The sequence below is a fragment of the Scleropages formosus genome, chromosome 18 (assembly GCF_900964775.1).
Source record: "Scleropages formosus chromosome 18, fSclFor1.1, whole genome shotgun sequence".
Lineage (NCBI taxonomy): Eukaryota > Metazoa > Chordata > Actinopteri > Osteoglossiformes > Osteoglossidae > Scleropages > Scleropages formosus.
The window spans coordinates 4,909,739-4,937,672 of NC_041823.1; the positions used below are offsets into that span (position 1 = coordinate 4,909,739).

At 44.4% G+C, this 27,934-nt stretch overlaps 2 protein-coding genes across 4 annotated transcripts; both read left to right on the forward strand.

Annotated features, from left to right (window-relative positions):
• The first annotated feature begins 11 nt into the window (after window positions 1-11).
• tmem67 (transmembrane protein 67) lies at window positions 12-15,761 on the forward strand. The gene is made up of 28 exons (XM_018762968.1): window positions 12-244; window positions 1,369-1,457; window positions 1,966-2,056; window positions 2,556-2,655; window positions 2,793-2,862; window positions 3,013-3,084; window positions 3,671-3,733; window positions 4,466-4,617; window positions 5,088-5,196; window positions 5,587-5,673; window positions 6,094-6,159; window positions 6,800-6,965; window positions 7,037-7,160; window positions 7,744-7,849; window positions 7,943-7,999; window positions 9,971-10,069; window positions 10,730-10,828; window positions 11,116-11,202; window positions 11,396-11,495; window positions 11,728-11,867; window positions 12,120-12,260; window positions 12,909-12,989; window positions 13,121-13,237; window positions 14,075-14,191; window positions 14,277-14,381; window positions 14,609-14,711; window positions 14,796-14,938; window positions 15,410-15,761. The coding sequence occupies exons 1-28, from the start codon at window positions 61-63 to the stop codon at window positions 15,488-15,490; spliced, it is 2,949 nt and encodes a 982-aa protein (XP_018618484.1). The 5' UTR covers window positions 12-60; the 3' UTR covers window positions 15,491-15,761.
• A 35-nt stretch (window positions 15,762-15,796) lies between these two features.
• Window positions 15,797-22,186, forward strand: pdp1 (pyruvate dehydrogenase phosphatase catalytic subunit 1). Of its 3 annotated transcripts, none has more exons than XM_018762969.2 (3): window positions 15,797-16,309; window positions 16,964-18,202; window positions 18,408-22,186. In XM_018762969.2, the coding sequence occupies exon 3, from the start codon at window positions 18,446-18,448 to the stop codon at window positions 19,976-19,978; it is 1,533 nt and encodes a 510-aa protein (XP_018618485.1). In that variant the 5' UTR covers window positions 15,797-16,309; window positions 16,964-18,202; window positions 18,408-18,445; the 3' UTR covers window positions 19,979-22,186. The 3 variants fall into 3 exon arrangements, with proteins under 3 accessions (XP_018618485.1, XP_018618487.1, XP_018618486.1); XM_018762970.2 differs by having other exon boundaries at window positions 15,799-16,309; window positions 16,964-17,235; XM_018762971.2 differs by lacking the exon at window positions 16,964-18,202.
• Window positions 22,187-27,934: the final 5,748 nt, after the last annotated feature.

Here is a 27,934-nt window from a genome sequence, read left to right on the forward strand (position 1 = left end):
AAGGATTGTGGGTAACAGAAACCGGAAGATCCCCCCGTCGGCCCCATCCGGTCGTCTGCCATGGCGACGGGGACGCTCTTGTGCGCGTCGCTCTTGTTCCTGCTGCTGCAAGGGGAGATTTGTCGCTGCCAGCGCTTGACGATTCCCCTGCGGCGGCCCTCCGACTGCGGTGTCCAGCACTTCTTTGATATCTCCAGTTTTACCTGCGTGAAGTGCGGACCAAACCAAACACGCAGTAAATCCGGTGTGTAAAACTTGTCTTCTCTAAACAAGCACTCTCTCCCACATCATGTCATGTTCTGCGCTTTGCTCAGCTCTCTGTATCGCTCCATAAGCCCACTTTGGTGTTAATAATTGCATGTCCAAATACCCAGTTTAAATTTGTACTCGCAATTGTGCTCTGCTAATTATTTCCTCTCCCTTAATATTCTCTGTCTGATATTGTTTCTCTGTTTCAGAGACGGTTGTTAGTGGTGGGTGCGATTGATGTCTGTTTCAATTTTTTGGGCGGTGCGGTGGAGTGCAGGGTAGCGCAGGTGCCTCTCACCTTCTGGGCCGTACCTTTTGAATCCTGCTCGGTCTGTGTGGAGTTTGCATGTTGTCCCTGTGCTTGTGTGGGTGTCCTTAGGGTGCTCTGGTTTCCTCCCACACTCAGGTCACATGTGTTTCTGGTGGATTGGTGACTGAATTGCCCAGAGTGTGTGAATGAGGGTGTGTGATTTCCCTGTGATAGACTGGTGTACTGTCTAGGGTGTACCCTGGTCCTTGCCTCACACCCTATGTTTCCAGGAAAGACTCTGGCCCACCATGACCCTGCATTGGACAAGTTCTCATCTATAACACTGCTGACTGAAATCTAACACCTGTTTTCCCATAATTTTGGGGTGTTGAATCTGAAAAGTTTTTGCCACAAGTGGGTGACTGACCTTCCGGTGAGCCAACTGATGTTAGCAGAGTGGTGTCTTGGGTTTATTTCTACAAGGTCAGGAATAATAGTGGGTCACATCTCCCTTCTGTCATCTATGCATTGAACAACATGGTCAGTGCCAGAAGAAGGTGCGTGCATGATCCAGAAAAAAAATATTTAATGTATTTGTTCTCAATCATTTGTTTATGCTTGCAAGTGTCACGCCAACACAGAATAATATATATTTGGTAATATGAGAAACCTATTTTGTACAAAAACTAGATGTGATACATTTTTTTTCTATTGTGAAATCAGCAGCTTCCAATTGGGTGGAATCACTTCTTTTAGGCAAACACCCCCCCCCCCCCCCCGCAAGATGCAGGGTGATGTTGTCTATTATTGTCTGTTGACCGTCTCAGTTATTCACTTTTGATTATTGTTTGATTATTTTCTGCTTGCAGGCACGTCTTGTGTGTGTCAGACAGGATTCCGGGTGCTTTCCAGTAACGGCCCCTCAATCACATGTCAGCAGTGTCCAGTCAGCAAACCGGTATCTCACATTTCCCTCCAGTAAATCATTGTGAACATAACCATAATTACGCTAAAAAAATTTATATACTGTATATACACACACATGCACATATATCTCAGCAGTGCAGTTACAGGCCATGGGACTGGTTGGTCTAATACGAGCTACTTCAACAGCAATAGCTGAAATAATTTATATGCAATGCAATGTAAATATTTGTGTACCTTTTTTAAAAAAAAAAAAAAAAAAAAGTTGAAAAAATTTGACCAGAAATCGTCTATTACACACCTACTCCAGTAATGAACATCGGTGCATGAAGTGGAAAGAAACAAACTAACTTTATTAAGAGTCACATGTCTGCAACTATGTCTCCCAATGTAACGTACGAATCGTATTTCTCTGAGATGTACGTTCCTTTGGAGAAAAGCATCTGCTAAATGAATAAATGCCAATGTAATTTATTTCAATAGCTCAAATATGTCCTTGATTACATTTATCATAAGCAGTGGGCATTGTTTCTCTGTCGCAGGGCGTTACAAGAGATGGTTACGGATGTCTGCGGTGTCCTGGAGGCCTAAGTGATGATGGGACGTGTCAGTGCCCAGCAGGGAGCATACTGGGTGTGTATCAAATATACGTGGTGTATTTCACTTTGATCTGCCCCATGAGTTGGCAGTATTGACTAAATCCACGTGCGATGCGGTGTGTGCGCTCTACCTGTTAACTGGCTGGATATTAGTTTTTTCTGGGCAGCAGGTGGCGTAGTGGCTAGATCTTGTACTGGAAGGACCCATATGCAAATCCCACTTCCTGCTATGGAAGCCACAATACTTACCCTGAATTGCGCCAGTAAAAGTCACCCGTGTAAATGGAGAAAATCAATGTGCGTTAACATTTTAAGTCACTTTGGAGAAAAGCAGCAGCTAAATGTCACTTGATGTCGCATGTGTTCAAGAGCTGTTGCTCTGATGTGCTATGAGATGCTCAGTCGTCATCATCATTATGCGTTAGCATCGCTGTAAAGTAGTGATGTCGCTGCTGAATCCCTCGAATCCAATGCATGTCATGGCTAGTGATGTGGCACAATGTCTTCTGTCCCACACGTATCTTCCACCCCAGTGGAAAGGGACCTAAATGGGAACCTCCTGGACGAAGGCAGGTGTGAGGCTTGTAACGAGGTGGACCCTGCTTTCTCAATACCCGACTCAACCGGGAGCAGGTAGGATCCCTTGCTCTCCCTGTAGGGAAACGGTCTGATTTGCTCTCTGGAGGAGCTGTGTCCACCAACACTCGCACGGTCCCCACAACTCTTCTGTCTCCCCCCCCTTCTCGATGTCCTGCTCTGCTTGGTCATAGGTGTACGAGATGTCAGGAGTCCTTCATCAACACATCTCTTTCATGCACCTGCGGTCCAGCAAACATGCTTGTAAGTCCTTATGCAAATGAGGGCCGGGTGACGGCAATGTCCCAAACGCATGATGGTGTAGGAAGGGTTACAGCTCATGTGCACAGTTAGGATCCACACAGACAGCAATTAGTCCTTCTTCCTTATTCTCTTCTCTGTAACTGCACACAGGTGGGAGGGTTATGTTTCCCTCCAAATAATCTGCCAGCATCCGTCACGTCCAATGTCGTCTTCGATCAGTTGGTAAGTGCATCGTCACTGCGGTTTCCTTTGACCAAAATAGGTTTTTCCTTCTGTGAAGGACACTTGTGTTATGTTTATGCACATTGGTAATTTTTTTTTTATTTATTTTTTTTTAAATATTGTACATGAGGGGGTGCGGTGGCGCAGTGGGTTGGACCACAGTCCTCCTCTCTGGTGGGTCTGGGGTTCGAGTCCCGCTTGGGGTGCCTTGAGACGGACTGGCGTCCCGTCCTGGGTGTGTCCCCTCCCCCTCCGGCCTTATGCCCTGTGTTGCCGGGTAGGCTCCGGTTCCCCGCGACCCTGTATGGGATAAGCGGTTCTGAAAGTGTGTGTGTGTGTGTGTGTGTGTGTGTGTGTGTGTGTGTGTGTGTGTTGTACATGAAATAAATTTGGAGCTTTCATTATTAGCCCAGGTTTCTAAGAACAACACTTGATGTTCATCGTTCATGATGTTCGCAAAGGATATGTAGGTATGAAAGACTTTTGTTTTGAAAGATACTGTGTTTTTTTTTTTTTTTTTTTTTTTTTTTTTTTCCTTTTCTTTTTCTCTCCTCTTCCCACCCCCCATGGTCTCTGGTCTTTACAGGCACTTCCTGTGCAGTCAGCGTGGTTCTCCGTGAACCTGCACTCCTCAGCTCTGTCCTGCTTGGTAAACACCTTCAGTTCTTCTTGCAACTCCGTAGCTGCTGCCGCAAACGCTGAGTGATTTCAAAGTTTTTTTTTTTTTTTGTAATTATATTATGTGTGAAAATGTGTGTGTGTGTGTGTGTATATTGACAGGGGAATTTAAGTGCAGATGCAAATATTAGTATTAATGAAAACTGGGGAAAAGAGACATTTGTTAAATGCTACAGTAATATGGGAGATGAAATTTCCTTTCTTTTTTTACTCTTGCTTTTTGATCATTCAAAATTTTTATCCAGACCACTCTTAGAAATTACACAGCTTGGTTTTTGTATATTTTACATTTATTTGTTTAGCTAATGCTTTTCTCCCAAGTCACTTGCAATGTTAAGGCATCTACAATTATTTACCCATTAACACAGCTGAGTAATTTTTACTAGAGCAATCTGGTGTAAGTATCTTGCTCAAGGGTCCTTGAGGCAGGATTTGAATTGTCAACCTTTATGTATGATGCTACCAGGTTCCCTTTTTTTTTTTTTTTTTTTTTTTTTTTTAAAAAAAAAAAAAAAAATAATTTAAACAGGTTGGCTGAAGAACCTTAAGGGTTCTGGGATTTTTACTTGCCAACAGCAGTCCTCTTAGAGATAGAAAAGTTGATTTAAAAACTATTAATCTTGAAGGAAACTGCCCCTCTCTTTTAAGTCCGATATTTTGCAATGACCCCCTTCTGAGAGTATCTCATCTTTGATTCTGGCAGATCTTCTCCAACCTCACAGCCTGCCAAGCTTTGGGGAACATGTGTGTGATGAACATGTACTCGCAGAGTGTGGCCAGTGACGCCTGCGGACTGTATAACACCATCTTCAGAGCGACGGCTCCCCTGGGATCAGCCCATGCCATCTCTTACTGGTGAACAAGATGGCTTTGTGGAATAGTGCTGGCTAACCTTGTTAACTTGCTGCAGATTGTTCTTTTGCTAGCTTTTTCAGATGGGGGGGACCTTATCCATCCATCCATCCATCCATCCATCCATCCCATTTCAAAAACTCCGTGTCCTGAGCAGGGTTGCGGTGATCCAGAGTCTATCCTGGCCACAAGTATGGGGCAGTACATCTTGGATGGGATGGCAGTCCATCACATACTATGAAACCATATTTATAAAATTTCTTGGGATTTTTGTTCAGTGATAAAATGAGAACAAGGGTTTCTCGTTGTCGATCCGAGGTATGTTTCTGAAATATTACAGCTCCTGCCTCAAAAATCAGGGTTCTCCTCTCCCATTCGGAGAGATAATTGTAGAAACAAAGTCCAGGTTTTTCCCAGGGTGTTTTTCTTGAAGTTGTTGCCTAACACACCTTGCTTGTGTGTTTGACCACCAGGAGGTCTAATCTTCCTTGGCTGTACTATGGAGACCAGCCTGGCCTGGCATCCAGGACCCTCAGGACAGAAGCTCTGCCTACAGGATTCAGCTTCAAAGGGGGCAACAAGGTGAGGGCCTCAAAGCATGGTTCCTACACCACCCCATCACTCTGGTCCAAGGTTCTACCTCGGAGATCTCGCATCTTCTGTTGTTTTGCCCAGAACCTGCTGTGGAACACGCACATCCACATATGGTTGTCAAAGCATTCTCTATGAAAACGTTAAGCTGGAGACAGAACCCAATCTGCACAAATGCACCAACACTGATTTTTCATAAGTAATTGCAACATTTTCAGCCTTTTCCCCCCATCTTCCTGCCTTTGCTCATCTTTGTTTTTTCTTCCTAACCCTCCTCACTGATTGTTTAAAAACCTCCAGTATGATAATAAACGTAACACGTGTGACTGAGAATTTGGCAGTGAGAGCCGTCTCATACTTGCGTCTATCCCTTTACCGCAGAACACGGACATCAGCTTCACTGCCGCCGTCTATAATGCGAAAGGAGACTTCCTACGATGGGAAAGCGTTGGAAAAGGAAACCTGCAGGTATAAAGCTGAACAGTGTGTGATCTAATTGTGTGCTAAATAACTTCTGTGCAATGCAGACCTTTTATATAAGCTACCTCTACTACTTATGTGCAATATTCAATATCCAATCACTTTTTTAAATTTTACTTTTTATTTATTTACATTGGTTGTACCTACACTACCATTCATACTGTCGTGTTTGTATACTCTGTAAATATTTATTGTGTAATTCTGTGTCAGCTGTTTGTAAATACTGGAAGCACAGCAAATTCCTCATGTGCGTCAGCACACTTGGCCAATAAAACTCAATTCTGATTCTAAATGAATGTGGCAGTATTACCGCGGTCAGCAGGTACAGAGTGTGCTTTAACGGTAAATAATTTATTGAGAGGAACATTGACATTGACACAGATCGTTCTGTTTGTTTTCCCTCTGCAGCTGTGTCCCGATACGGACATTCGACTCGATGCCGCTTACACATTTGGGACGGCGTATAAGCAAAGTGTGAGTGCCGTTTCTCTGAACTACAGCATGAGTTGTTGGCTTTTGACACTGCATTTCATGCGGCACAGTGGCACAGCAAGGTAGCGCCGGTGCCTTACATGTCCCGAGCTGTGGGTTCGGATGTGGGGTCAAATTCAGCTCAGTATCTTCTCCCTGTGGGTTTCCTCAAGATGCTCTGGTTTCCGCCCACAGTCAAAATACCAGTTTTAGGTGTACTGGGTTATCGAAATCACCCTGTGTGTGTGTATATAAATAATGTATTTGATTGCCCTGAGATGGACTAGGGTCCTCTCCAGTGTGTACTCTTCTTGGTGTCCTATTCTTCTAGAATAGGCTCTTGACTACGGTGACCCCTTGTTGGACATGAGTTATTGATAATCGATGGATTGGTGGATGTCTGCTTGATTTTATGGGTGGAGATGGTGATGGATTCCAAGTGTTATGATGACCTTTGAGTATTGACTAGTGTGTGATCTAACATTAAGTCCAGGCTCATCCTACACAGATCACATGTTCATTTACCATTTACTCGTATCATCTGGTTATTAGTGGAAATTGTTTAAGATATTTTTGGTTTATCATTCTTGCTACCAATAAGCTTCCGCCAATTTGTATATTTATTTTCTTTATTTCTCAATAGTGTATCCTGTCACTGTCCAGCATCATAACGGATTTCCCGGAGCCTTTGTTTTATGACATTTTTATGGACATGAGCCAGAGCAGCAGCAACAACGGGGAACGAACCCTCATGCCTGTACCTGTCCAGAACCTCAACCTGAAGCTCAACGGGCAGTTTGTTAATCAAGGTAATGTTTGAACCTCGCTTGCTTCTGTATACACTGATTACTGCAACAAGACTGAAAACTGTGCTCCTCAGCAAGCAATATGAACAACTGGTACCTGACACGGCGGGTCTTTCTGGTGGACGCTCTGAGTGGACGCGAGGGCATGCTGTCTGCCATGCCAAAGGTCGTACGAGTGGCAACAACCATAAAGATAAGGTAACTGTGTTTAAACTGCGTTAATGGGCTGATAACGATAAGAGGGATGTAGCAGTTAACCCTTTCCCGTTCAAAAATACACACAGTGGAGGAATCCTGACCGACAGGTTCACGTACCTTTTATTAACCTGCTATACTATTTTATTTTTTTTTAAAATAAATTCCCTGCTTAACAGTATACTAGTTGTTTTATTGTAGTGTTAATTCATAATTCTTATTTTCGCTTATTTGCAAACGAGTTTGTATTTAATCTCATTTAAATTTGCAAGCTCCCAGTGGACAATAAAATAATAGTAATAATATATGGTGCAGTAATAACAGCATGAAATGATATACAGTGAAACATGAACAGCAAGCTAATACAAAGAGTGTAATATAAATTATAGTAAAACAGTTGAGTGATGGAAGGGTGGGAAAGAAAGAAAGGAAGGAAGCGTAAATATTTCACTTGAAAGCAACTCGGAAATGACGGTGTTGAGACTCTTTAAATTTGCCCCGAGTTGAACATTTCCTCAATATTCTTACGGAAGGTATTCCAGTGTTCTTACTAACGCAAGTGTTGATTTGACCTCTCTTGATGCAGTTTCCAGCTCGTACCCAACACTATGAAAGGAGAAGTTTACCCACCTTTGATATCGATCTCATACTCCGATATCCTGGTCTCTAATATAAAGACGCAGACGATTCCTGTAAGTCCTGAAATCGCATCCTCTGTAAATACCCAACAGCAGGTTTGCTTCCATAGCGGCCAATACTTGTCCTACCATCTCTCCTGACTGTAGGTGTCGTTCTCAGTGGAGTACAAGATGGACCAGAGCGAAGCTCAAGTCAAGACTGATGTGAGTACTGATACACGCACACGCACACGCACATTTTCGGAACCGCTTGTCCCATACGGGGTCGCGGGGAACCGGAGCCTACCCGGCAACACGGGGTGTAAGGCCAGAGGGGGAGGGGACACACCCAGGACGGGATGCCAGTCCATCGCAAGGCACCCCAAGCGGGACTCAAACCCCAGACTCACTGGAGAGCAGGACCTGGTCCAACCCACTGCACCACTGTGCCCACTGATAGAACATTAGAAATGAAAACCTTCCGGATAGGAATATGGGGTTGGTGGCTTTCATGGTAAAGGACATGGTACCGTGTCAGGTATACACATGGTTTACCATTGCCTTCTTCTGTGCATCCCTTTGGACTGTGGGAGGAGACACTGAGTTGGATTCAATATCTTCCACCAATACGGTCACTGTTGATGTGTTCTGTACCCAAAACTATGGTACAAAACAAGTTACAGGTTGACCAGGTAATATGGATTGCGTGAGCAGTTTGGGTTACTTACTTTTCTTAATGGGACCAGAGTAGGATCCATCTTTAGACTAAACCCAACAAACATCCTGTGATGAGTCTGTGTCGTTAACTGGCACAGTGGCACACCGAGTAGTGCTGCTGTCTCATAGCGCCTGGATGGTGCGAGGGGACATGGGTTTGATCCCCACTCAGTCTCTGGAGTTTGCATGTTGTCTGCGTTGGTTTCCTCTGGGTGCTCTGGTTTCCTCCCACACCCCAAAGACATGCTGTTCAGGTTCCCCCATAGTGTGCGAGTGAGAGTGAGAGTGAGAGAGTGTGTGTGTGTGTGTGTGTGTGTGTGTGTGTGTGTCCCACTGATGTCTGGATGAGGGACCCAGTGTAAGTAGTGTATCTAGCAGTGTAAGTCACCGTGGTGAATAAGGTGTGTGGGCTGATAACACTACATAGAGTTCATTGGAAGTCACTTTGGAGAAAAGTGGCTGCTAAATAAATGTAAATTTTAACCGTCATATTAGGCAATCTTATAAAAGTAGAGACCGAAAACTTATTTATCGGTACAAAACTGTCATGTCTGAAGTAAGCAGGGCTCTAGAATGTACTGGAAGGGCAGCTAGTTGCATAGTGGTTAAAGCTTCCTTTGGCTCCAAAGGTTGTAGGTTCAAATCCCAACTCCAGCGGTAGTACCCTTGAGCAAGGTACAGTGGTCCTCCCTTATCCGGGGTTCCAGTTACCCGCAGTCCGAAAATATTAAATGGAAAATTCCAGAAATAAGCAATTCTGAGTAGCGTGAGGAAATTAGTACAATAAGATATTTTTATAGATGGCACATTCACATAACTTTTATTATTGTTCTATTTTATTAATAGTGATTATTAATCTCTTATTGTGCCTAATTTTTAAGTTAAACTTTATCATAGGTATGTATGTATGTAGAGGGGTGCAGTGGGTTGGACCGCAGTCCTTCTCTGGGGTGGGTCTGGGGTTCGAATCCCACTTGGGGTGCCTTGCGACGGACTGGCGTCCCGTCCTGGGTGTGTCCCCTCCCCCTCCGGCCTTACGCCCTGAGTTACCGGGTTGGCTCCGGTTCCCCGTGACCCCGTATGGGACCAGTGGTTCTGAAAATGTGTGTGTGTGTGTGTGTGTGTGTGTGTGTGTGTGTGTGTGTGTGTGTGTGTGTGTGTGTGTGTAGGAAACATAGTACCAAACCCTATATATACACATTATCTCCAGTTTCAGGCCTCCGCTGGGGGGTCTTGGAACATATCCCCCCTGCGGATAGGGGGGGACTACTGTATGTACCATACATCGCTCTGATAAAGTTACCCTGCTGTATAAATGGATAAATGATTGTAAGTGACTTTGGTGAAGAGAAGAACATTTACTAAGCAGTAAATGAATCAGTGTAAAAGGCACTTCAGTGCTGGATCACTCCTGTCCAAGTGGTGTGTTTTCTTTAAATAACACTGAAGATGTGAGATGGGTTTTCGTGTTTTCCCCAGATCGCTCTCGGTGTCCTGGGTGGAGTTTCTGTGCTGTATGCCCTCCTCAAGACAGCCAGCTGGAAGAGGAGAATCGCCTCGCCCTTGATCGATCTCACTGTAGGCGCACGCCGGAGTTCTCTCAGCGCTGCGGTTGAAATCGAACAGCTTAAAGGCGCCTTTTTTTTTCTTTCTTTTTTGCCACCGCAGTTAGATGTTCATGCGTTTACATTTATTTATTTTGCAGATTCTCTTGTCAAAAACGGTTTACAGGAAAAGGTCAGCGAATAACACATGAAGAGCTTTAGGCACAGACACAGGATTCTCAAAACACACCACGTTGAGGGATGTGAACCAGCAAGTAGCTCTATGTAGAAGCAACATTCAAATAGCAAATACATAGATAATCATAGCAGATGGGGTTGGATCCATTCATACAGCCGTCGGGATATCGGGAGAGAAATGGTTCCAAAAGAGAAGGGCTTGAGACCCTTCTTGAATGCTGGGAGGGATTCAGCAACTCTGAGGGACAGAGGGACCTCATGCTACCACATCAGGGTCAAAACTAAGAACCATGGGCTTTCAGGTTTGAGACTTTTGTGGTGTTGGAACCCCCGAGCAGCAAAAGGTGTTGTAAAGCACCAGTCTTGGTGGACTGTAGGGAGCAAGGAGGTCCTGTAGGTATCAGGGTGCAGATCTTTTGATTTATTTACTTGATTTATCTGCTGGTTCTTTGTCCAACTATGACTAAGACTACTGGGTGTAAACGCTTTCTTTCAGACAATTATGAAATTCCTGCTCTTCTACGCTGGAGACCTGGCCAATGTTTTCTTTGTCATCACAGTGGGGACTGGTCTCTATTGGCTCATTTTCTATAAGGTGAGCAGGTCCTTCACAGCAGACAGGGTGGGTCTTCAATGTGTCATGCATGTGCACATCCAAGGTGGCACAGATTGTAACATTGTTTCATTTCCTTTGCTTTTTTTTTTTTTTTTTTCTGTTGGATATTCTATCCAGACGGTGGAGGCAAGTGTCCTCTTTTCTCTTGTTTGGGTGCTCTGTTTCTTCTTTGGTGGTCTTAGGAGGTTCTATGCGTTCATCTGTGAAGATGATGTGTAGGAGGAGGGCACTTCTCACGGAACCTCACGATGCTTCTTTTGCCCCAGGCTCAGCAGTTTGTGTCCGTCCTCCTGCCGCTGCCTGACCAGGAGGAGAAGTTCATCACCTATGTGGCGTGTGCTTTTGCACTGAAGGTGGCTAAAGCAGTTTTTTTTTTTTTTATATATATATTTAATATATAGCTGAAGGTCTGGATTAAGATGAATATGAAAGCAAACATCAGCTGTCAGGTAGCTGCTTTAACTCGTAAGGAAAAAAATTTCTTTATTATTCATTTATATATTTTTTTTTTTTTTTTTTTTTTTTTTTTTCTTCTCCTTCTTCCAGACAGTCCAGTTTTTACACAAACTGATCAATCAGTTGTCTGTGGATATATTCTTTATCGACTGGGAACGGCCCAGAGGAAAAGCGATCAAGACCATAGATGGTATTTCCCGTATTTACAGTGATATATATTTATTACACTCGTATATAGTCTTTTGTGTTAGTGAGGTGTACAAAAGTCATACAGCAAGGCATGACTTGAAATCATCTAAATAGATGGCAGCAGTTGTGGTGATGATTATTATTGTCAGTAATTTTCTTTAATTGAAAGTATTAGGTTATCCCCGGTGTCTATTTTTATTACATGTTTAATGTTACTTGTTGCACATGTCAAGGTGCAGGGGAAGCGAGGAACATCCCTTCCCCAGTCAGTATATGGAGGACGTACTTTGTTGCCAACGAGTGGAACGAGATCCAGACCATCCGCAAGATCAACCCCACCTTTCAGGTGGTGGCTGCCCTCTTCTTCTTAGAGGTAACACTCAGGATGAGCGTGGTATGGTGTCTTATTTCTGTGGAAGTGTTGTCCAAAAAAGCTTCAGAATAAAGCCCTCCTGGAGAGAACTTCAAACCCACGTGCAAGACGAGCCAAAGTCGTGTCATCTCCACACAAACCGCGTTCTGTGTTGTTCCAGAGGGGTTGGACAGTCTCCTCTTGCTGCATGCCACAGAAAGGTCACGCCCTCAAGATCCATATCCAGTTACTCATCTGATCCACTTGCTTCAGGTCGTGGGCTTCTCCAATCTGGCTTCGAGGGACCCTTCCTCGGCTCTACACCGGGACCCCGAAGACTACAAGTCCCCCTGGAGCCTCATCCTGAGGTATGGCGTAACCACGGCCATGTGGCTCGTCATCGGGCTCCTGCAGGTAGGAGACCTTTCCAGTATGGTGGTAAATATGATGTCCCAGTATGTATTACCAGATACTACCAGTATAATGGGGACAATTGGTAGCATAGAGGTTAGAGCTGCTGCCTTTGGTTCCAAAGGTTGCAGGTTCAATCCCCACCTCCTGCTTGTAGTACCCTTGAGCAAGGTACTTAGCCTAAATTGCTCCAGTAAAAAAAAAAAAAAAAAAACATAGCCAGCTGTATAAATGGGTAAATAATTGTAACCTTAACATTATAAGTCGCTTTGGAGAAAGGCATCAGCTAAATGAATAAATGTAAAATAATTACCGACACTTGTGTTCTAGCACAACAGATGTGTACCATGGAAAGAAAAACAAAATCATGACTGTCTCCTTTAACACACACACAGTATTCACTGCATTGATCCAAAATTTGCTGATGAATCGCAATGAATTTACATTTATTTATTCAGCAGACACTTTTCTCACTTTGGAAACCAGAGCACCCAGAGGAAACCCACGCAGATATGGGGAGAACATGCAAACTCCACACAGACTTGAGTGGGGATCGAACCCATGTTCTCTCGCACCACCTAGGCATTGTGGGACAGCAGTGGTACTCACTGCGTCACCGTGCCGCCCCCCCATAATTTTACTTTATTCCAGGTGCTGTTCTTTACGGTTTTTCATGAGAGATTTGTGGAGGACAAAATCCGCCAGTTTGTGGACCTCTGCTCCATCAGTAACGTGAGTTAAACAAGGGCGTCCCGCGGGAAGCTTTGAGGTCCGCTCCTCGTTTTGTCGCTTTGACCAGAATGCACTCGAGTTGCGGTTACCCCGTTCTGTGTGGACGACATCTGTCTTTACCAACATTGCAGATCTCCGTTTTACTGCTATCCCATCGCTGTTTCGGCTACTACATCCACGGGCGCTCCGTCCATGGCCACGCAGACACCAACATGGAGGAGATGAACTCCAACTTGAAAAGGGAAGCGGTAAGAAAGATCCAGTTGGATTATATAACCAGTTTATTATTATCAGTTTTCATTGGATTTACACTTTTTTTTTTTTCCTCCTTTGTGTCCAACTTTGTCAACATTACACTTTGTCACCTAAACAACACACTTTGTTCCCATAAATAAAGTTAACATCCACTCAGTAGGGATATTATCACCAATAACATCAACAAACCATTGGCTCCCAGTTATGGTCTATGTAGATATTAATTTCAAGGTCATTGTTTAAATTGCACAACTTTGTTTGCCTGATACCGTTGCCAAAAGAAATAACACGGTGCAACTATGTGTTTTACTGATATTATACTGCACAAGCACTTAGTGTTCCAAGTGTAAATGTCACAGGTCCTAAGAAGGAAGCTGTCACTGGTACCATTTATATTTTTTAAACTACTGTAACAACTGGTGGTCTTGGTTGGACAGCCAAATGATCCACATTCCAGAGCTTTGAGGACATGGTCAATCCCTACACCACCAGCCAGAGTGCAAAGCTCCTCCATCTCTCTCCTGTTGGAGTCCCACTCAGGATGGGTCCAAAATTGAAAGTCTTTAGGTTCTCAGTTTTAGCCCCATCTCCCTTCAGAGCTGCTGAATCCCTCCCAGCATTGAAGGAGGGTCTCAGATCCTTCGCTTTCAGAGCCGCTTCTCTTCCGATCTCCTGAAAGCTACATAAGAGTACAACACCTTCTGCTATGGTTAGCTATGCCTTTGATATTTGAATGTCACTTTTATAGGAGCTACTGGAGGGATGTGAACCAGCAACATGGTGGTATCAGACAAGCTGTGTGTTGAATCCTATACCCTGGTTTCTTCCAGGAAAACTTGTGTGGCCAGAGGGGACTGCTCCCCAACACAGACATCCAGACCTTCCAGATCTCCATCACCAATAAGCTGCGGCAGCAATACGATAGGATTCTGGAGCCTCTGACCCGGGTGAGACTTGATCTCCTGCCCAGCTGAGGTTCTTCCGTTGGTCTGGCCTGGTCCAGCTGTGTTACTGACAGTTTAACCTCTGCAGAGAAACGCCCCCTCACGGCTGATTGACGCCTCGGCCAACCCGTTTGAGCAGAACACCAAAGCGTACCACACCATGAACAAGTTCCTGAGCGCCTTCATAGACCACGTAAGGCCAGCTTCAGCGCGGTAACCTGTAAAAATAGCCTGTATTCGTTTCACTCACCATGATCTTCCCCATCTGCTGACTAGGGTATTATGCTGTCAAGATGACCTAATTTAAGAATTGTAAAACTTGCTTAATACTGCCTTTGAGTTTATTTTAGGAACTGCTATTCTTTATCATACTTTCACTTTTACACATTGTCACCTGATCTGGACATATTTATTATGCAGGCACATCGTGACCTGGACTACATTGTAAAAGACAAACTGGCTTTTGAAAGACTTGTTGGAATGGAGTTCATGGAAGCCATAGATAGAAGCATTTTTTATAATGGTAATTCCTTTCAGCTCTTATTATTCCCAGTAATATTGATATGGTGTGCTTTTTATTTATTAATAAGTTTATTTATCCCTCTAGATGAATCCCATTCATTCAGCGACGTTCTTTACTATGGCAACGAAGCCACTCTGCTCATTTTCGACACGCTTTTCTTCTGCATCGTGGACCTGTGTAGTCAGAATTTTGTATTGGCTGCGGTGCTCACCTACCTGCAGCAGCAGGTGAGCTCCACCTTCCACCGGATTTACTGTTTGGCAGCATGGTAACAGCAATGTGGCCGGGCCTCAACGTGTCATACTGAAAGGACAGACGTGCAGCACTACACAGATTTCCTGCCAGCAGCAGGTGGGGAGGGGGTGCTGTCAAAGGACCCTCCCTTCACACTCCATGACTTGGTTTCCCTAAGTAAACAGAGTACAAGCAGTATATCCAGTGTGTAAACCAACATTTTCAACGATTTTCCCAGTTCCTTATCTGGCCATAAATGTCATGCAGCTACACTACTTTTCTAATATTAATATTTGCCCTATTATGTTTTAGTAAAGTAACTTTTGTAGGTGTTGCATACGAATATATTCAGCAGAATGATGAATTTACCTTTTTTGGTGCTGTAACCTGCCCCCCCTCCCCAGATTAAGACTAATGTCAATGTGAGAGTTTTTAATTTTTTTTTTTTTATTTTTTTTTTTTAGGTCTTTCAGCTGATCCGCAACATCTTTGGTCGAAGGAACCTGGCATCTAAAACACTAGTAGACAAGCGATTCCTTATATAATGTTTGCATTGACTGGTCTTAAAAGTTAATCATGATAGGAATGCCTTAGTGTCCATGAAATTATGCTGCCACTAATGAGAGTTTGGTGCATTATTACCTTTTAAATATTTTTATATGTTTTATACAGTCCAGCCTATTCTCTTGAGTTCTGATTGTGTTTTTGTACATTGTTTTTGAATATGTGTTGTATGCTGATTAATGTAGGATGGTTGTGAAGCTGTTTTACTGCTTTTTAAAAAATATTTTCACTGTAGTAAACTTTTAAAAAAAAAAAAAAAAAAAAACTTTAATAGTACTAATGCACGAAAACAAAATTGCCATGCTGTAATGAGCCTCAAACTGAACAGAATGCCTCACAGGCTAAAGAACCGTGTTAAGGGTCACTGATCTTAGTGTGTATATGCACACAGGCACAGAGTGTTGTGGTCACGGTGACCCGGAGCCTAAGGCACCAACACAAGGCGCAAGGCTGAAGGGGAGGGGACGCACCCTGGCCGGGACGCCCGTCCACCACAAGGCACCCCTGCCAGTACTCGAATCCAAGACCCGCCACGGAGCATGTCCTGACCTTAGTAGTTCAAAGAAATGTGACCTATCCTGGGGCTCCCTGTAATTTCATCAGAAACCTTGCAAGACTTCCTCAAAGCTCACGTAATTCCCAGAATTCTTACAAAACCCCAGCGAGTTCTGAAAGCCATGAGTCATCCACATACAAACAAGAGCTGCACGCTGGTAAAAATCCTTCAAAACTTTGCACGGTCCCCAATGGCTGCTTGGAGGTTCCAGCTGAGGACACAACTGGACCCAAGTCTCCAGCAGGTGTGAGACCTTCGCTCACCATGCTCACCTGTCAATGTTTAATATATACACATTTACATCTTCCTTTTATTAAACTTCCTGACCTAAATATGGGTTATAAACATAGCTGCTCAACCTTCCAGTAAAGGTAAAACGTGGTAAAAGCGGATTGTATTTCTATAAACAGTATGACACTATAATATTTAATAGCAAGTGGTGTTTTGTTGCAATATTAGCAGTAGGGATGCACTGTCATTAATAATGACAGTTTGTTTGATAGAGTTTTACCAATTATAAGTCTCATACAAAGTTAGGAATTGCATGGAGTTTTGAAATGTTTCATAGTTATTTGAACAGTGACACAGTTTGAAACTTGTGTTACCAATGTGGAAAATCTGGGAAAAATTACCAACAATGGCAGTTTGAAACCAATATCAAGGAAAAGTTGATGTCACTAATAATGGCCGTTTGCCACAGCGTTGCCAGCAGTAATCGTGACATTTTAATACAATAATATTACGATCAATGGGTCTGATAGAATATTACCAATAATGAGACTTTGAAACAATGTTACAAACAATCACACAGCCTGCTTGAATGTTGCCAACAGTTGCTTTCTGATACAAGATTACCAGTTATCAATTATTACTTTATTACCAATAATCCGAGTTACAGTTACCGAATGGGGCGTCGAACACGCTGTCAGCGGCGGGGACGGGAAACCCCCTCCGTGACGTAGTGGGCGGGGCTCCGAGTGCAGCGCGCAGAGCGCAGAGCGAACCCCCGCCTTGAGCTCCGCCTCCCCGCGGCTCCGGAGCCTGAGCGGTTGTGCTACGCTGCTCTGCGCTGAGATGCGATGCGGGGCGGCGTCTGGTTGCACTTTCCGCCGCTCTGCGTGTCACTTCGCCTGCCTGGGACTGGGGACTGGGAACGCGCAGCGCGCCCCGGTGAGTTAGCGTCGCATTCTGGTCTTTGCTAAGTCGCCGCGCTGTGTTGCGAAATTGCAAGTCCATCCCGTCGGCTCCGTCCTGCGCCTTTTTTTTTTTTTTTACTATTATTCTTCTCCGCTCCTCCTGCGCGTCAGTCCGCGCGCCCGCGCACAGCCCAGCGAGGGAGGCGCGCTCACGCCCCGACCGCTAGTTAGCAGCTCGTTAAACTTTAACCAGACGTGGATATGTAGGCAAATAAAGCCGGAACGCGAGTGTTTGGTGCCGAAACCGAGTGTTTTTTGTACGTTTCCTGTTTGCAAATGAATGACACGGAGATTTTTACCGCCCTTCTTCTCCTCACAGCACAGGACGTTAACAACGGTTAGCATGAAGCTAGTAGCTACCGAGCGCGAGCACACGACCCCCTCACCTTTTCCCTCCACAAAAATGCTCTCTTCACACCAAATACCACCAGCACGGCAATGAGGACGTTATCTCGTACACTTTTTCTCGTCAGGGCGCATTTAAAGTTCCGCTTTGGGCAATTAATTTGCTGAGAAAAGATCGAAAGAAGGCGGCGAAGGTGCAGTCCGTCCGGTCCGATCGCGCGGCGCTTCGCCTCGTAAATTTCTTTCCGTTTTTATTGTTGATTAAATTTGTACTTTTTTTTCCCCTCTGTCCTCCTTCAATTTTTTGTGGTGGTTCCGAATGATTGTGAAGTTCGACTCGTAATTAATCAGTCGTCGTTTTGTTTTTGTCTTGTCCGTTAACGGCGTTAAATGATGGGCGTTAGGTGACACTTTGGCCGATTGCTTTTACATCTTTTACCATGTAAGAGTGTGGTAAAATACACAGGGATCAGCGGTCGCTCACAGCTTGTGCAACTCTTATGCAGCCATGGAAATATTTGGGCCAGTAGAACAGTGAGTGGGCAGATGGAACCCGAGGCCAAAAATAGCCCAGCAGGTGGTGTAACTTGTATAGGGTAAGTACCTGGCTTGATCGAGGCTACTATGCCATGGTAAGAAACAGCCTTAAATACGTCCTGTTGCTGGCGACTAAATCAATGTGGTCGCTTTTATTTTTCCTTGAGTGGCTCTAATGCTGTATATTTGCACACCTGTATATTTTTATTTGAGCCCAGACCACGCTGGACGTTTAGCCGATAACGCCCCTTCTGTGTGTCGCAGACGCTTCCCGGACCTGAGAAGATCCGCTGGGTTCTGCCATGCCTGTGACCTCCCAGCTATTTAAAGCCCTTGGCAGCAGGGAGATCAGGAAGATATGTAGGTCTGCGGTTCTGCTCCGGCCTTTAACGGCACCCTGGCAGCGCTCCTGCCCCCCTGCCGGCGCGGGCCAGCGCCACGGTTACAGGACGTCCTCGGAGCGATGCTACAACCTGACCCCGCCGCAGGTCAACAGCATCCTGAAGGCCAACGAGTACAGCTTCAAAGTGCCAGAGTTTGACGGGAAAAATGTGAGCTCCGTGGCAGGGTTCGACAGCAACCAGCTGCCGGCCAACGCTCCCATCGAGGACCGGCGCAGCGCTGCCACCTGCCTGCAGACGAGGGGAATGCTCATGGGCGTGTTCGATGGGCACGCGGGCTGCGCTTGCGCCCAAGCGCTTAGCGAACGCCTCTTCTACTACATCGCCGTCTCGCTGCTCCCCCACGAGACCCTGCTGGAGATTGAGAGTGCCATGGAGGCGGGGCGCCCCGTGCAGCCTATCCTGCAGTGGCACAAACACCCTAACGACTACTTCAGCAAAGAGGCGTCCCGGCTCTACTTCAACAGCCTGAGGACATACTGGCAGGAGCTCATCGATTTGAACAACCCCGGGGAGAAACCCGACATCAAGGAGGCGCTGGTGACTGCCTTCAAGCGGCTGGACAGTGACATTTCCCTCGAGGCCCAAGTCGGGGACCCCAACGCATTCCTCAACTACTGGGTCCTGAGGGTGGCCTTCTCCGGCGCCACTGCCTGTGTCGCTCACGTGGACGGCAATGACTTGCACATTGCAAACACCGGCGATGGCCGGGCGGTGCTGGGCGTGCAGGAGGAGGACGGCTCGTTCACGGCGCACACGCTGTCCAACGACCACAACGGGCAGAACGAGGATGAAGTGAAGCGGGTGCTGTCTGAGCACCCGCCTAGTGAGGCCAAGACAGTGGTGAAGCAGGACAGGCTGCTGGGGCTGCTCATGCCGTTCCGGGCCTTCGGTGACGTCAAGTTCAAGTGGAGCATTGACCTCCAGAAGCGTGTGTTGGAGTCTGGGCCTGATCAGCTGTACGAGAACGAACATACAAAGTTCATCCCGCCCAATTACCACACCCCACCGTACCTGACAGCAGAGCCCGAGGTGATCCACCACAAACTCCGCCCTCAGGACCGCTTCCTCGTGCTGGCTACCGATGGCCTGTGGGAGACGCTGCACCGGCAGGAGGTGGTGCGAATCGTGGGCGAGTACCTCACGGGCGTCCACCATCAGCAGCCCATCTCGGTGGGTGGATACAGGGTCACCCTGGGCCAGATGCAGGGCTTGCTGATGGAGCGCCGCGCTCGCGTGTCCTCCACCTTCGAGGATCAGAATGCCGCCACGCACCTCATCCGACATGCCGTGGGCAACAACGAGTTTGGCACAGTGGACCACGAGCGCCTGTCCAAGATGCTGAGCCTCCCCGAAGAGCTGGCTCGCATGTACAGGGACGACATCACCATCATCATTGTGCAGTTCAATCCGCACGTCATCGGTGCACAGTAGCCATGGCAACAGGAGGCACATCACAGCATTTTTTTTCCCCCTCAAAAAAACCAAAGATGGAATGAAACATGAATCTCAGCTGTTATTTCCACAATATCTGAATTCCTAACCTTTCCCAAAATATTTTAATGTGAAAATAACACTAGTCCTTGAGTTTGTGGGTTATGCAACATTAAAATGAGTAATGAAGAGTAATATGATCTACCGCGCTCCCTGTTCTGCAGTTGGAGAGTTGTAAATGAACTACAGAACAATACATTAGTTTAAATGTAGAAGGCTTTTGAAATTTTTAGCCTCATGAAATACATTATCACATTAAACAAGAGCTTAAGCTCTTATTTTGTCACACCAGAATTTATACTGTATGGGGTTATTTGGTTTTTCTGCACTTTTTAAATGTGTGCAAAGCTCTTGGAAGCGTTTTCGCTTAACATTTATTGAAAAAGTTTGGACACATTGACGTTGCTGTGGAAAATGAAAATCGCGTTTGTCATCTTGGCACGTAAGCACACTTTTCCAGCAGATAGCCTCTGTGCTGTTTGATTGTCTCGAATGCCTGCCACCTCGCTGCTGAAATGTGCCAAACAGGTGTATTCTGAATTTTTCTGAGGCTGGTGTTCTGTTTCTTTACCTGTGTGCAAAAGTGTGCCTTTGCACTCGCAGCAAGGCTGTAAAAACGTTGTCAAGGGTTTGTACTGCTCACTCCTCTGGGGCAAACTGGCATCGTTGAAGTGTGTGGAGTTGCTTGTTGGGCAGTTAGTGAGGTCCAGGTGGGTGTGTCCTTTCAGGGTCTGGTCTACAGTGATGGCGTAACGCTTCATTTGACATTGCACGTGGTTATGGGGAACGGTATGGAGAAGGATTTCTCATTGATTGTCTTGTCTCCTGTATGTTTTGCGATTTCCTGTGCTTGTCCGGAATTGAGCATCACTGTCCTTTCTGAGGTTGGCAAACATGCTCAAACTGTACAGTCCTCCCCCGGCTGCGTTCTGCACTTCCAGAAAAAAAAAAATTTTAGGAAATGTTGCTGTGTGACTTTGAACAGTTTTTCACTAGCACGAGCGTTGTGTGCGGTCGTGTCGTCGATAGAGGAACGTCCATTTCTAGCCCCAGCCTCCAAGGATGCCTGGTGGTACTGGGGTCACAGGTGGGTTCTTACAGTCCTGGTGAAGTTACACTAACTCCTGTACACCACTCAGCTGGCTTGGCTATTTTTGCTGGATTCATCCTTCAGTAACATGTCCAGCATCGTCCTTCTCATTCTCAGTGCATTTCAGAAAAGGATACACCCATGAGGAGGGTAAAAATTTGTATGGATGCAGTATTTACAATGTTCCTAAAATGCACTCAAAGGTGTCAATTGTGTATATATATCTGTCTGCTTCTTTTTTGTATGTATTGCTCCTTTTGCTTTGTCTTACTGTTTTTGTTTTTTCTTCTCCTTGTTTAAAATTTACATCTGAATGCTGCCAGCACATGTAAGGGATGCAACATGATTTAAAATTTATATATTTATACAAACAAAAACTCATATCGAGGAAACCAGAGAAAAGCAGTGTAAAAATGTGTATCTTTGTTTGAGTAACTTCTCCCCCCATCAAAGGACAGTTATTCCCGTGTTTTAATAGCTATACTTGTTCTCAGTGACATGGGCAACAGGCTGTCCTAGAAGGATTGCAGTTTAGTGGTTTGAATGAAACTCTTTGCTGTGTGGTATCAGCTTTAAAAGTGATCTACATGGTTTTTGTGTAGTGAATTTCGACACTGGCGAGAACGATAACGTGGGTGCTGAGGATGTTGAGGGATATGCTGTGCAGTCAGTTGGCCTTTTTGTTGAGCATTGGCCTTTGCAGTGTGGGATGTTTTGGTATTTGGGTTTTTGTTGGGTATTAAAATTAAAACTTGCTTTTTTTTTTTTTCTTGGATTAAACAGTTCCATCATTGTCATCACCCATTAACGTCAGATGATTTTGCAGAAGACAACCTCTGCCGTTGTTGTCCAGATTTTCCTGATTGTCTGTAGCTCTGTGAACATCGATAATGATGATAACGGTTTAAAGGAGAGAATGCTTGCTAACTACTTGAAAGTCATTTATTCAGCTTTTATACGAGGCTCTAACTGCACAAGTGTTGACACCGTGTAAGGTATACATTTAAAGCAAACATTTTGAATGTGCAGATTGCTTTAATAAAATGTATTTAACGGTCTAAATGTGTGTGTGTGTATTGTTTCAGGTCCACAGTCTCTGTACAACATTTGTAACTTATCAATGTTCTTTAACGAAGGAGTCAGCTGGAGGTTCCAGGCAAAATATTAGAAACGTAAGAAATTTGGTGTCAGCTTCAAAGGACTGAGGTTTGAATTGTTCTCCTGCTGCTGTTCTCTTGATCAAGGCACTTACCATGAATTGACAGTAAAAATGACCCAGCTTTATAAATGGGTAAATCAGTGTAACAAGCTTAGTGTAAAAACCTGCTGGTGTAAGTCACTTTAAAGTTTTTTTTTTTTTTTTTTTTTTTTTTTTTTTTTTTTTTTAAAAAAAAAAAAGCAATTCCAGGTGTCACACTAACCTGTTTTTGTTGCCTTTTTATTAAAGCTGAGCTCTTTCCTTAAATATGCATTTATTCATTTAGCTGACACTTTCCTCCCCCAGAGGAAATTAGTGTTAAGCAACTTATTTACCCATTTATACAGTGTGGTAATTTAGGGTAAATACCTTGCGTAAGGGTTCTTCAGCTAGAAGTACAATCTGAACCAGCAACCTTTAGGTTGCTCCTTGAGATTTACCTTGAATATATTAAATGCAGTGGAAACACAAAGCAGTTTAAACTCCTCATGCTGTTTTGTGTGATACTTTTGTTACAGTAGGAATTACTTTATAAGGTTGCAGTTAAAAATTCTGAGGATACCTGTTGGAAACAAACCCTAACCAGATTTTCTTAATGTTTTACATTTTTATATGCAGTGTTTTTGTCCTTCACTTTCATTTCTGGACACATCTTGCACAATTCTGAGGTATGCTTTGGATTGGTACCTTGCTGAAGAGTGAAGAATTGCCCAATTAGCTGTAACCCTGATGGAACAGTGTGCCTCTGAAGTACACTATTATAACCATGCTGGTTAAGATGGCCATGGACTTGAAGATAAACTCTGTAATCAAGAAATCATCCCCACAGCATCACACTGTCACCGCCATGCTGGACATGGGAACCACACTGTAGTAGACCTCTCTGGGTCTACTAAATGTTCACTGGTTGGACTGAAATAATTCCCATTCTGACTTTTTGGTCCATAATGCTCACTTCCACTTCATATCCAGTTTCTGTATTTTTGGGCCCAAGCAAAACTGTTCCAAGCAGGCATGGTGTAATAATCCAGAAAATTATTGGGCAGAAATGCTGAGTGAGATATGTTGATCTAAATACTAAAGCACAAACTGAGGTTAGCAGTATTTGTAAAGAAATATAAAAACAAATGTTTCTCAACGTCAGTCTCCATGGAGATAAAAAATGTTAATTGCTGCTTTAATGTGCATTGTCTCCAAAAACCACTAGGTGGAGGCCTTGAGATGGAGTTTCAGACCTTGAATACAGTACAGTAGTTACTGCAGCCTCCCCTCCTATTCTCTGTGGTCATCTTATGGATGATACCTCCAGAAAAAAGTCCTGTTTCGGTCTTTTCACCAAAACATCGACGCGTGAATCGATCGAAATATCAAGGTGTGAAAAAGTTCAGCAGGGGGCCATGTGGTTAGGTCTATGACCGTATAATTACAAGGTTCCTGGGGTTGAATCCCTTCATCAAGCGCCTGAAATCATACAATTCGAATACCCTGTTGTGAAAGTGGGTAAATCAGATCTGTAAAACTGTAAGTGTCGAGATACGTCTTCAGCTATGTCTCCAGTTCCGTGCTGAGCTACAACGTTGAGCTGTGCGATAGGCCCTGCGCATCTTTTCCGTTCAAAACTCGAATGGTGTAAATGGGAGCGCGGTAAACCTGCAGGCCTCACAGCTCTTGTGTTTGACAGGCCTGTGAGCTCATGCAGATTCACACGCACATCGTGCTGCGGCTCTGTGTCCAAGAACACTTGGCGAACGGTACCAAGAGTCCCATTAAAACAGCCCTTCTCAATACACTGAGCAAGAACAGCTGGAAAAGGCCTAGACTGGAATTTTTTTTCTCGTCTATTTCTGTGGCCCTTTTTTCTCTTTTCCCATTTTACATTTACATGTACTCATTTAGGAGACGCTTTTCTCCAAATCGATGAACATCTCATAGAAAATACAAAGTGTTCAATACATTAGCAGGAGAGACACTTAGATGCAGATCCATGATTCTTAAGTGCAGTTAATTTGTTCTTTCCACCATATGAATTAATGCTCATCACACGAGTAGCTGCATAAAACTTTATCAGAATATCGACGATTCCTAATCACCTTCCTAGTAATTTCTTTTTCAGATATATATAAACATTTTTGTTACGTTTTAGAATAACTGTAAAGGTTTTTCTGACATCATCTTACAGTTATAGGGCATGAACATTTACACCTTGCATGAACTTAAGAGATGATGGGCGAAGTGAGTCTGGAAGCAGTGAGTTTTTAGACTCTTTATAAATGTGGACAGAGATTCAGCAGTTCTGAGTGAGAGGGGGAGCTCGTTCCCCTACAACGGAGCCAGAACAAGGAACCTCCGTGCTTTAGCTTTCGTGCGTGGGACCACCAAGCGGGCAGATGTGGAAGAGCAAAACTCTCTGGTTGGGGTGTAACAGTTGATCAAGTCTAGTAGATAAATGTGATTTTTTCCATTCACATTTCTTACTGCCTGTAAAACGAAGCCACATATATTTTTAAATCTATGGTTGAAAATGATCAATATTTTAATATGTATCAAAGCAGACGTTCCATATTTCCCCAAAATCACAAGGGATTTGCTCCATTGATAAAATGAAAATTATAAAAAGTTTATAGAAAAAACATAATCCCTTTAACAAATTAAAAATATCTGTCTATTATAAATTCTCTTATGAATGTAACCTTTCAAAAGCAACCTTGCAGCAAGAAAGTCTCTATTAAAAAGGTGTTGCAGTGAGTAATATTTACACCCAAGGTTAGTAAAAATATTAAGGTAAATATTTCTGGTTCTTCCTATATTCCTTTGACATTTGCTGGATGTTTCTGAGACGGTGAGAGCGGTTAAGGTGCATTAGCGAGGACACTTGTGGAGTGTGTTTGACAGCGGAGTCGGCAGGCAGTGTCTGAGAGTCATGTTTCGCCCTCTTCCGCGCGTTCCTCTTCCAAACACACTCCACGTGTCCCGTAAAGTGACCTTCTTATTTCCTCTCCTTTTTTTTTTTGGCAGTGAACTAAAGCCTTTTAGTTGAACACACAGACATCCAGCGTCATGGGATGTGATCCAGAGGTCACCTGCTCGGTTTATTGTTGCACAAAAGTGCGGTCTACTGCCAGAAATAATTCTTCTTAGCCGTTTTCTTATATAAACTTCCAAATAAATATGAACTTTAAAATGAATCAATGGCATCTTTTGACAAACAAACAAATTCCATCCATTATACCTGATATAACAGAGGTTCATAACCTTTTTTTCTGCCATTGACCCCTTTGGTAGTCTGGAGAAGCCGATGACCCTCTTCTTAGAATAATGTACATATTTAAATGTATAAAATAAAATAAATGGGATTATAAAGAAGACCAATTATATTGATATACAGCTGGCAAAATATGAATATTGCCTACATTCATAATGGAAGGAAATGAAGATTTTTACTTTTTTTTCCCATTCCAATCCACAGACCCCAGGTTAAGAACCCCAGATCTAGAATGTCCACAGTTCTGAGTGAGAGGCGACCTCGTTCCACCACAACGGAACCAGAACTGAGAACCTCCGTGCTTCTTTAAATTGCATATTTAATAGTCTCTGTTATTATTATAGTCTCTTATTGCCATAATAGTAATGGTAACCAACCAACCAATTTCAATAACCGCTTGTCCTGAGTGGGGCTGCGGCAAGCCAGAGCCTCTCCCGGAGACATTGGGAGCAAGGGGAACACCCTGGACAGGACACCAGTCCATTGCAGGGCCACAACTAGGTACCCAGGAGCACAGCCAGGCGTAGGTACCGGAGCGATTGCCTTGCTCAAGGGTACCATAACTGGAGGCGGGGATCGAACCGGCAACCGTTGGAGCTGAAGGCAGCCGCTCCAACCCCAACACCACCAGCATCTCGTAATAATAATAGAGAGAGTGTGTTATTATTATTATTATTATTATTATTATTATTATTATTATTATTATAGTCTTTCTGCTAATGTAATGCACGCATTGTTTTTTGTGTGAGATGTCCACCGCTTTGGAGAAAAGCGTCTGCTAATTGAATAAATGTAAATGTAATTTAAATCTAAAATGAATCAGTGATTTTGAGAAAAAATAACCATTTAACCTTCTCCCAATGTCTCCTTTCAAATGACAGGGGGGCTTCTAGTCGCGTTCGTGGCGGATTGACGGCGGATCCCCAGCAACATCTGGCTGTGATGGGAATGAAGCCCACAGGCACAAAGAGCAGATTACCGATGGACTGGCCACCGAAACACCAGATGGGGGGGGGGGGGGGGTTCCGCTCCAATAACGCCCCCCCCCCCACTTACTAACTCACTCGTCCTCCATAATTCCAGTCCATTGAAAAAAAGGGAAAGGGAAGAACATCGCGTTGCTCAGAACACACCATGTGTTGAGCCATGTGACCGGCTGGGGACTGGGTCCATTTTTCATATTTCATTATTTCAAAATAATCTCTTGCATTTTTCTCGCACCAAGCATGTGAGCCTGTCTTTGTTGCGCAGTGGCTACTTCCAGCCGCTGGTGTCATGGGCCCTCCGCCCTGGGTCACTGTACACAGCAGGGTGTGTTTCTGTGCCATACAAGCCATGTGACGCAGAGTCCCGTGACGCCATGAAAGGACACAGGCCTTTTGTTCACCCATGGTCCTCCTCCTGTGTACCATCCTCTTCAGCATGACTGTCAAGGTTCCACTCGTCAGTAACGAGATATTCCTTAGAATAAACCTCCCGTCCATCTGTCAGTCCATCCCCGCATCTTCGTCCACCCATCTAACCATCGGTCCATTAGAAAATATTTCAGTAAACCAGCGAGGATCACGGTGTTACGTCAAGGATGTGGTGTAAAGTCAAAGGGGTGAATCTGAATTTTAAAAACCACAGCAGCACTGAAGTCTATAAAATCAGGATGTGGGATGATGACAATCACAGCCAATGAGTTGTTTTACATTCACTTCTCAGACACTTTTGTCCAAAGCAACTTCCAATGAACTCTATGTAGTGTTATGAGCCCACACACCTTATTCACCACAGTGACTTACACTGCTAGGTACACTACTTACACTGGGTCACTCATCCATACATTAGTGGAACACACACACTCTCTCTCTCTCTCTTTGTCACTCACACAGTACAGGTGAAGCTGAACAGCATCTCTTTGGAGTGTAGGAGGAAACCAGAGCACCCAGAGGAAACTCACCCAGACACAAGGAGAATATGCAAACTCCACACAGACTGAGCAGGGATCAAACCCACATCCCCTCGTACCAGCCAGGTGCTGTGAGACAGCAGCACTACTCGCTGTGCCACCATGTCTCTCGTTCTAAAGCACCAGAATGATCTTATTGCCTGCAGTACCTAGAGAGTATTGCAAAGGCCTTAAATAAGACCACGGTTATATTGTACCGTGTTGTAGCATGCAGCACATGCCTAAACTTCCAGGAGCCTTTTCCTAAGATCAATGATCCTAAATGTTTCTTGAAATATAATAGTGATGATGCCGTTATTAAACAAAGGGCAGAAGCACACGGAAGGATCCTGTAAAGTTGTCCCCCTTTTGCATTTTAACCCTCTGACATCATTAACATGGACCGGTTGTTT

Excerpts from the sequence above, each read along its gene's own strand:
- pdp1 (XM_018762969.2), top strand. The coding sequence starts at position 18,446 with ATGCCTGTGACCTCCCAGCTATTTAAAGCCCTTGGCAGCAGGGAGATC.
- tmem67 (XM_018762968.1), top strand. The coding sequence starts at position 61 with ATGGCGACGGGGACGCTCTTGTGCGCGTCGCTCTTGTTCCTGCTGCTG. Across the intron at positions 11,496-11,727 it reads AGCGATCAAGACCATAGATG|GTGCAGGGGAAGCGAGGAAC; the intron begins GTATTTCCCGTA and ends GCACATGTCAAG. Across the intron at positions 14,192-14,276 it reads TTCTGGAGCCTCTGACCCGG|AGAAACGCCCCCTCACGGCT; the intron begins GTGAGACTTGAT and ends TAACCTCTGCAG.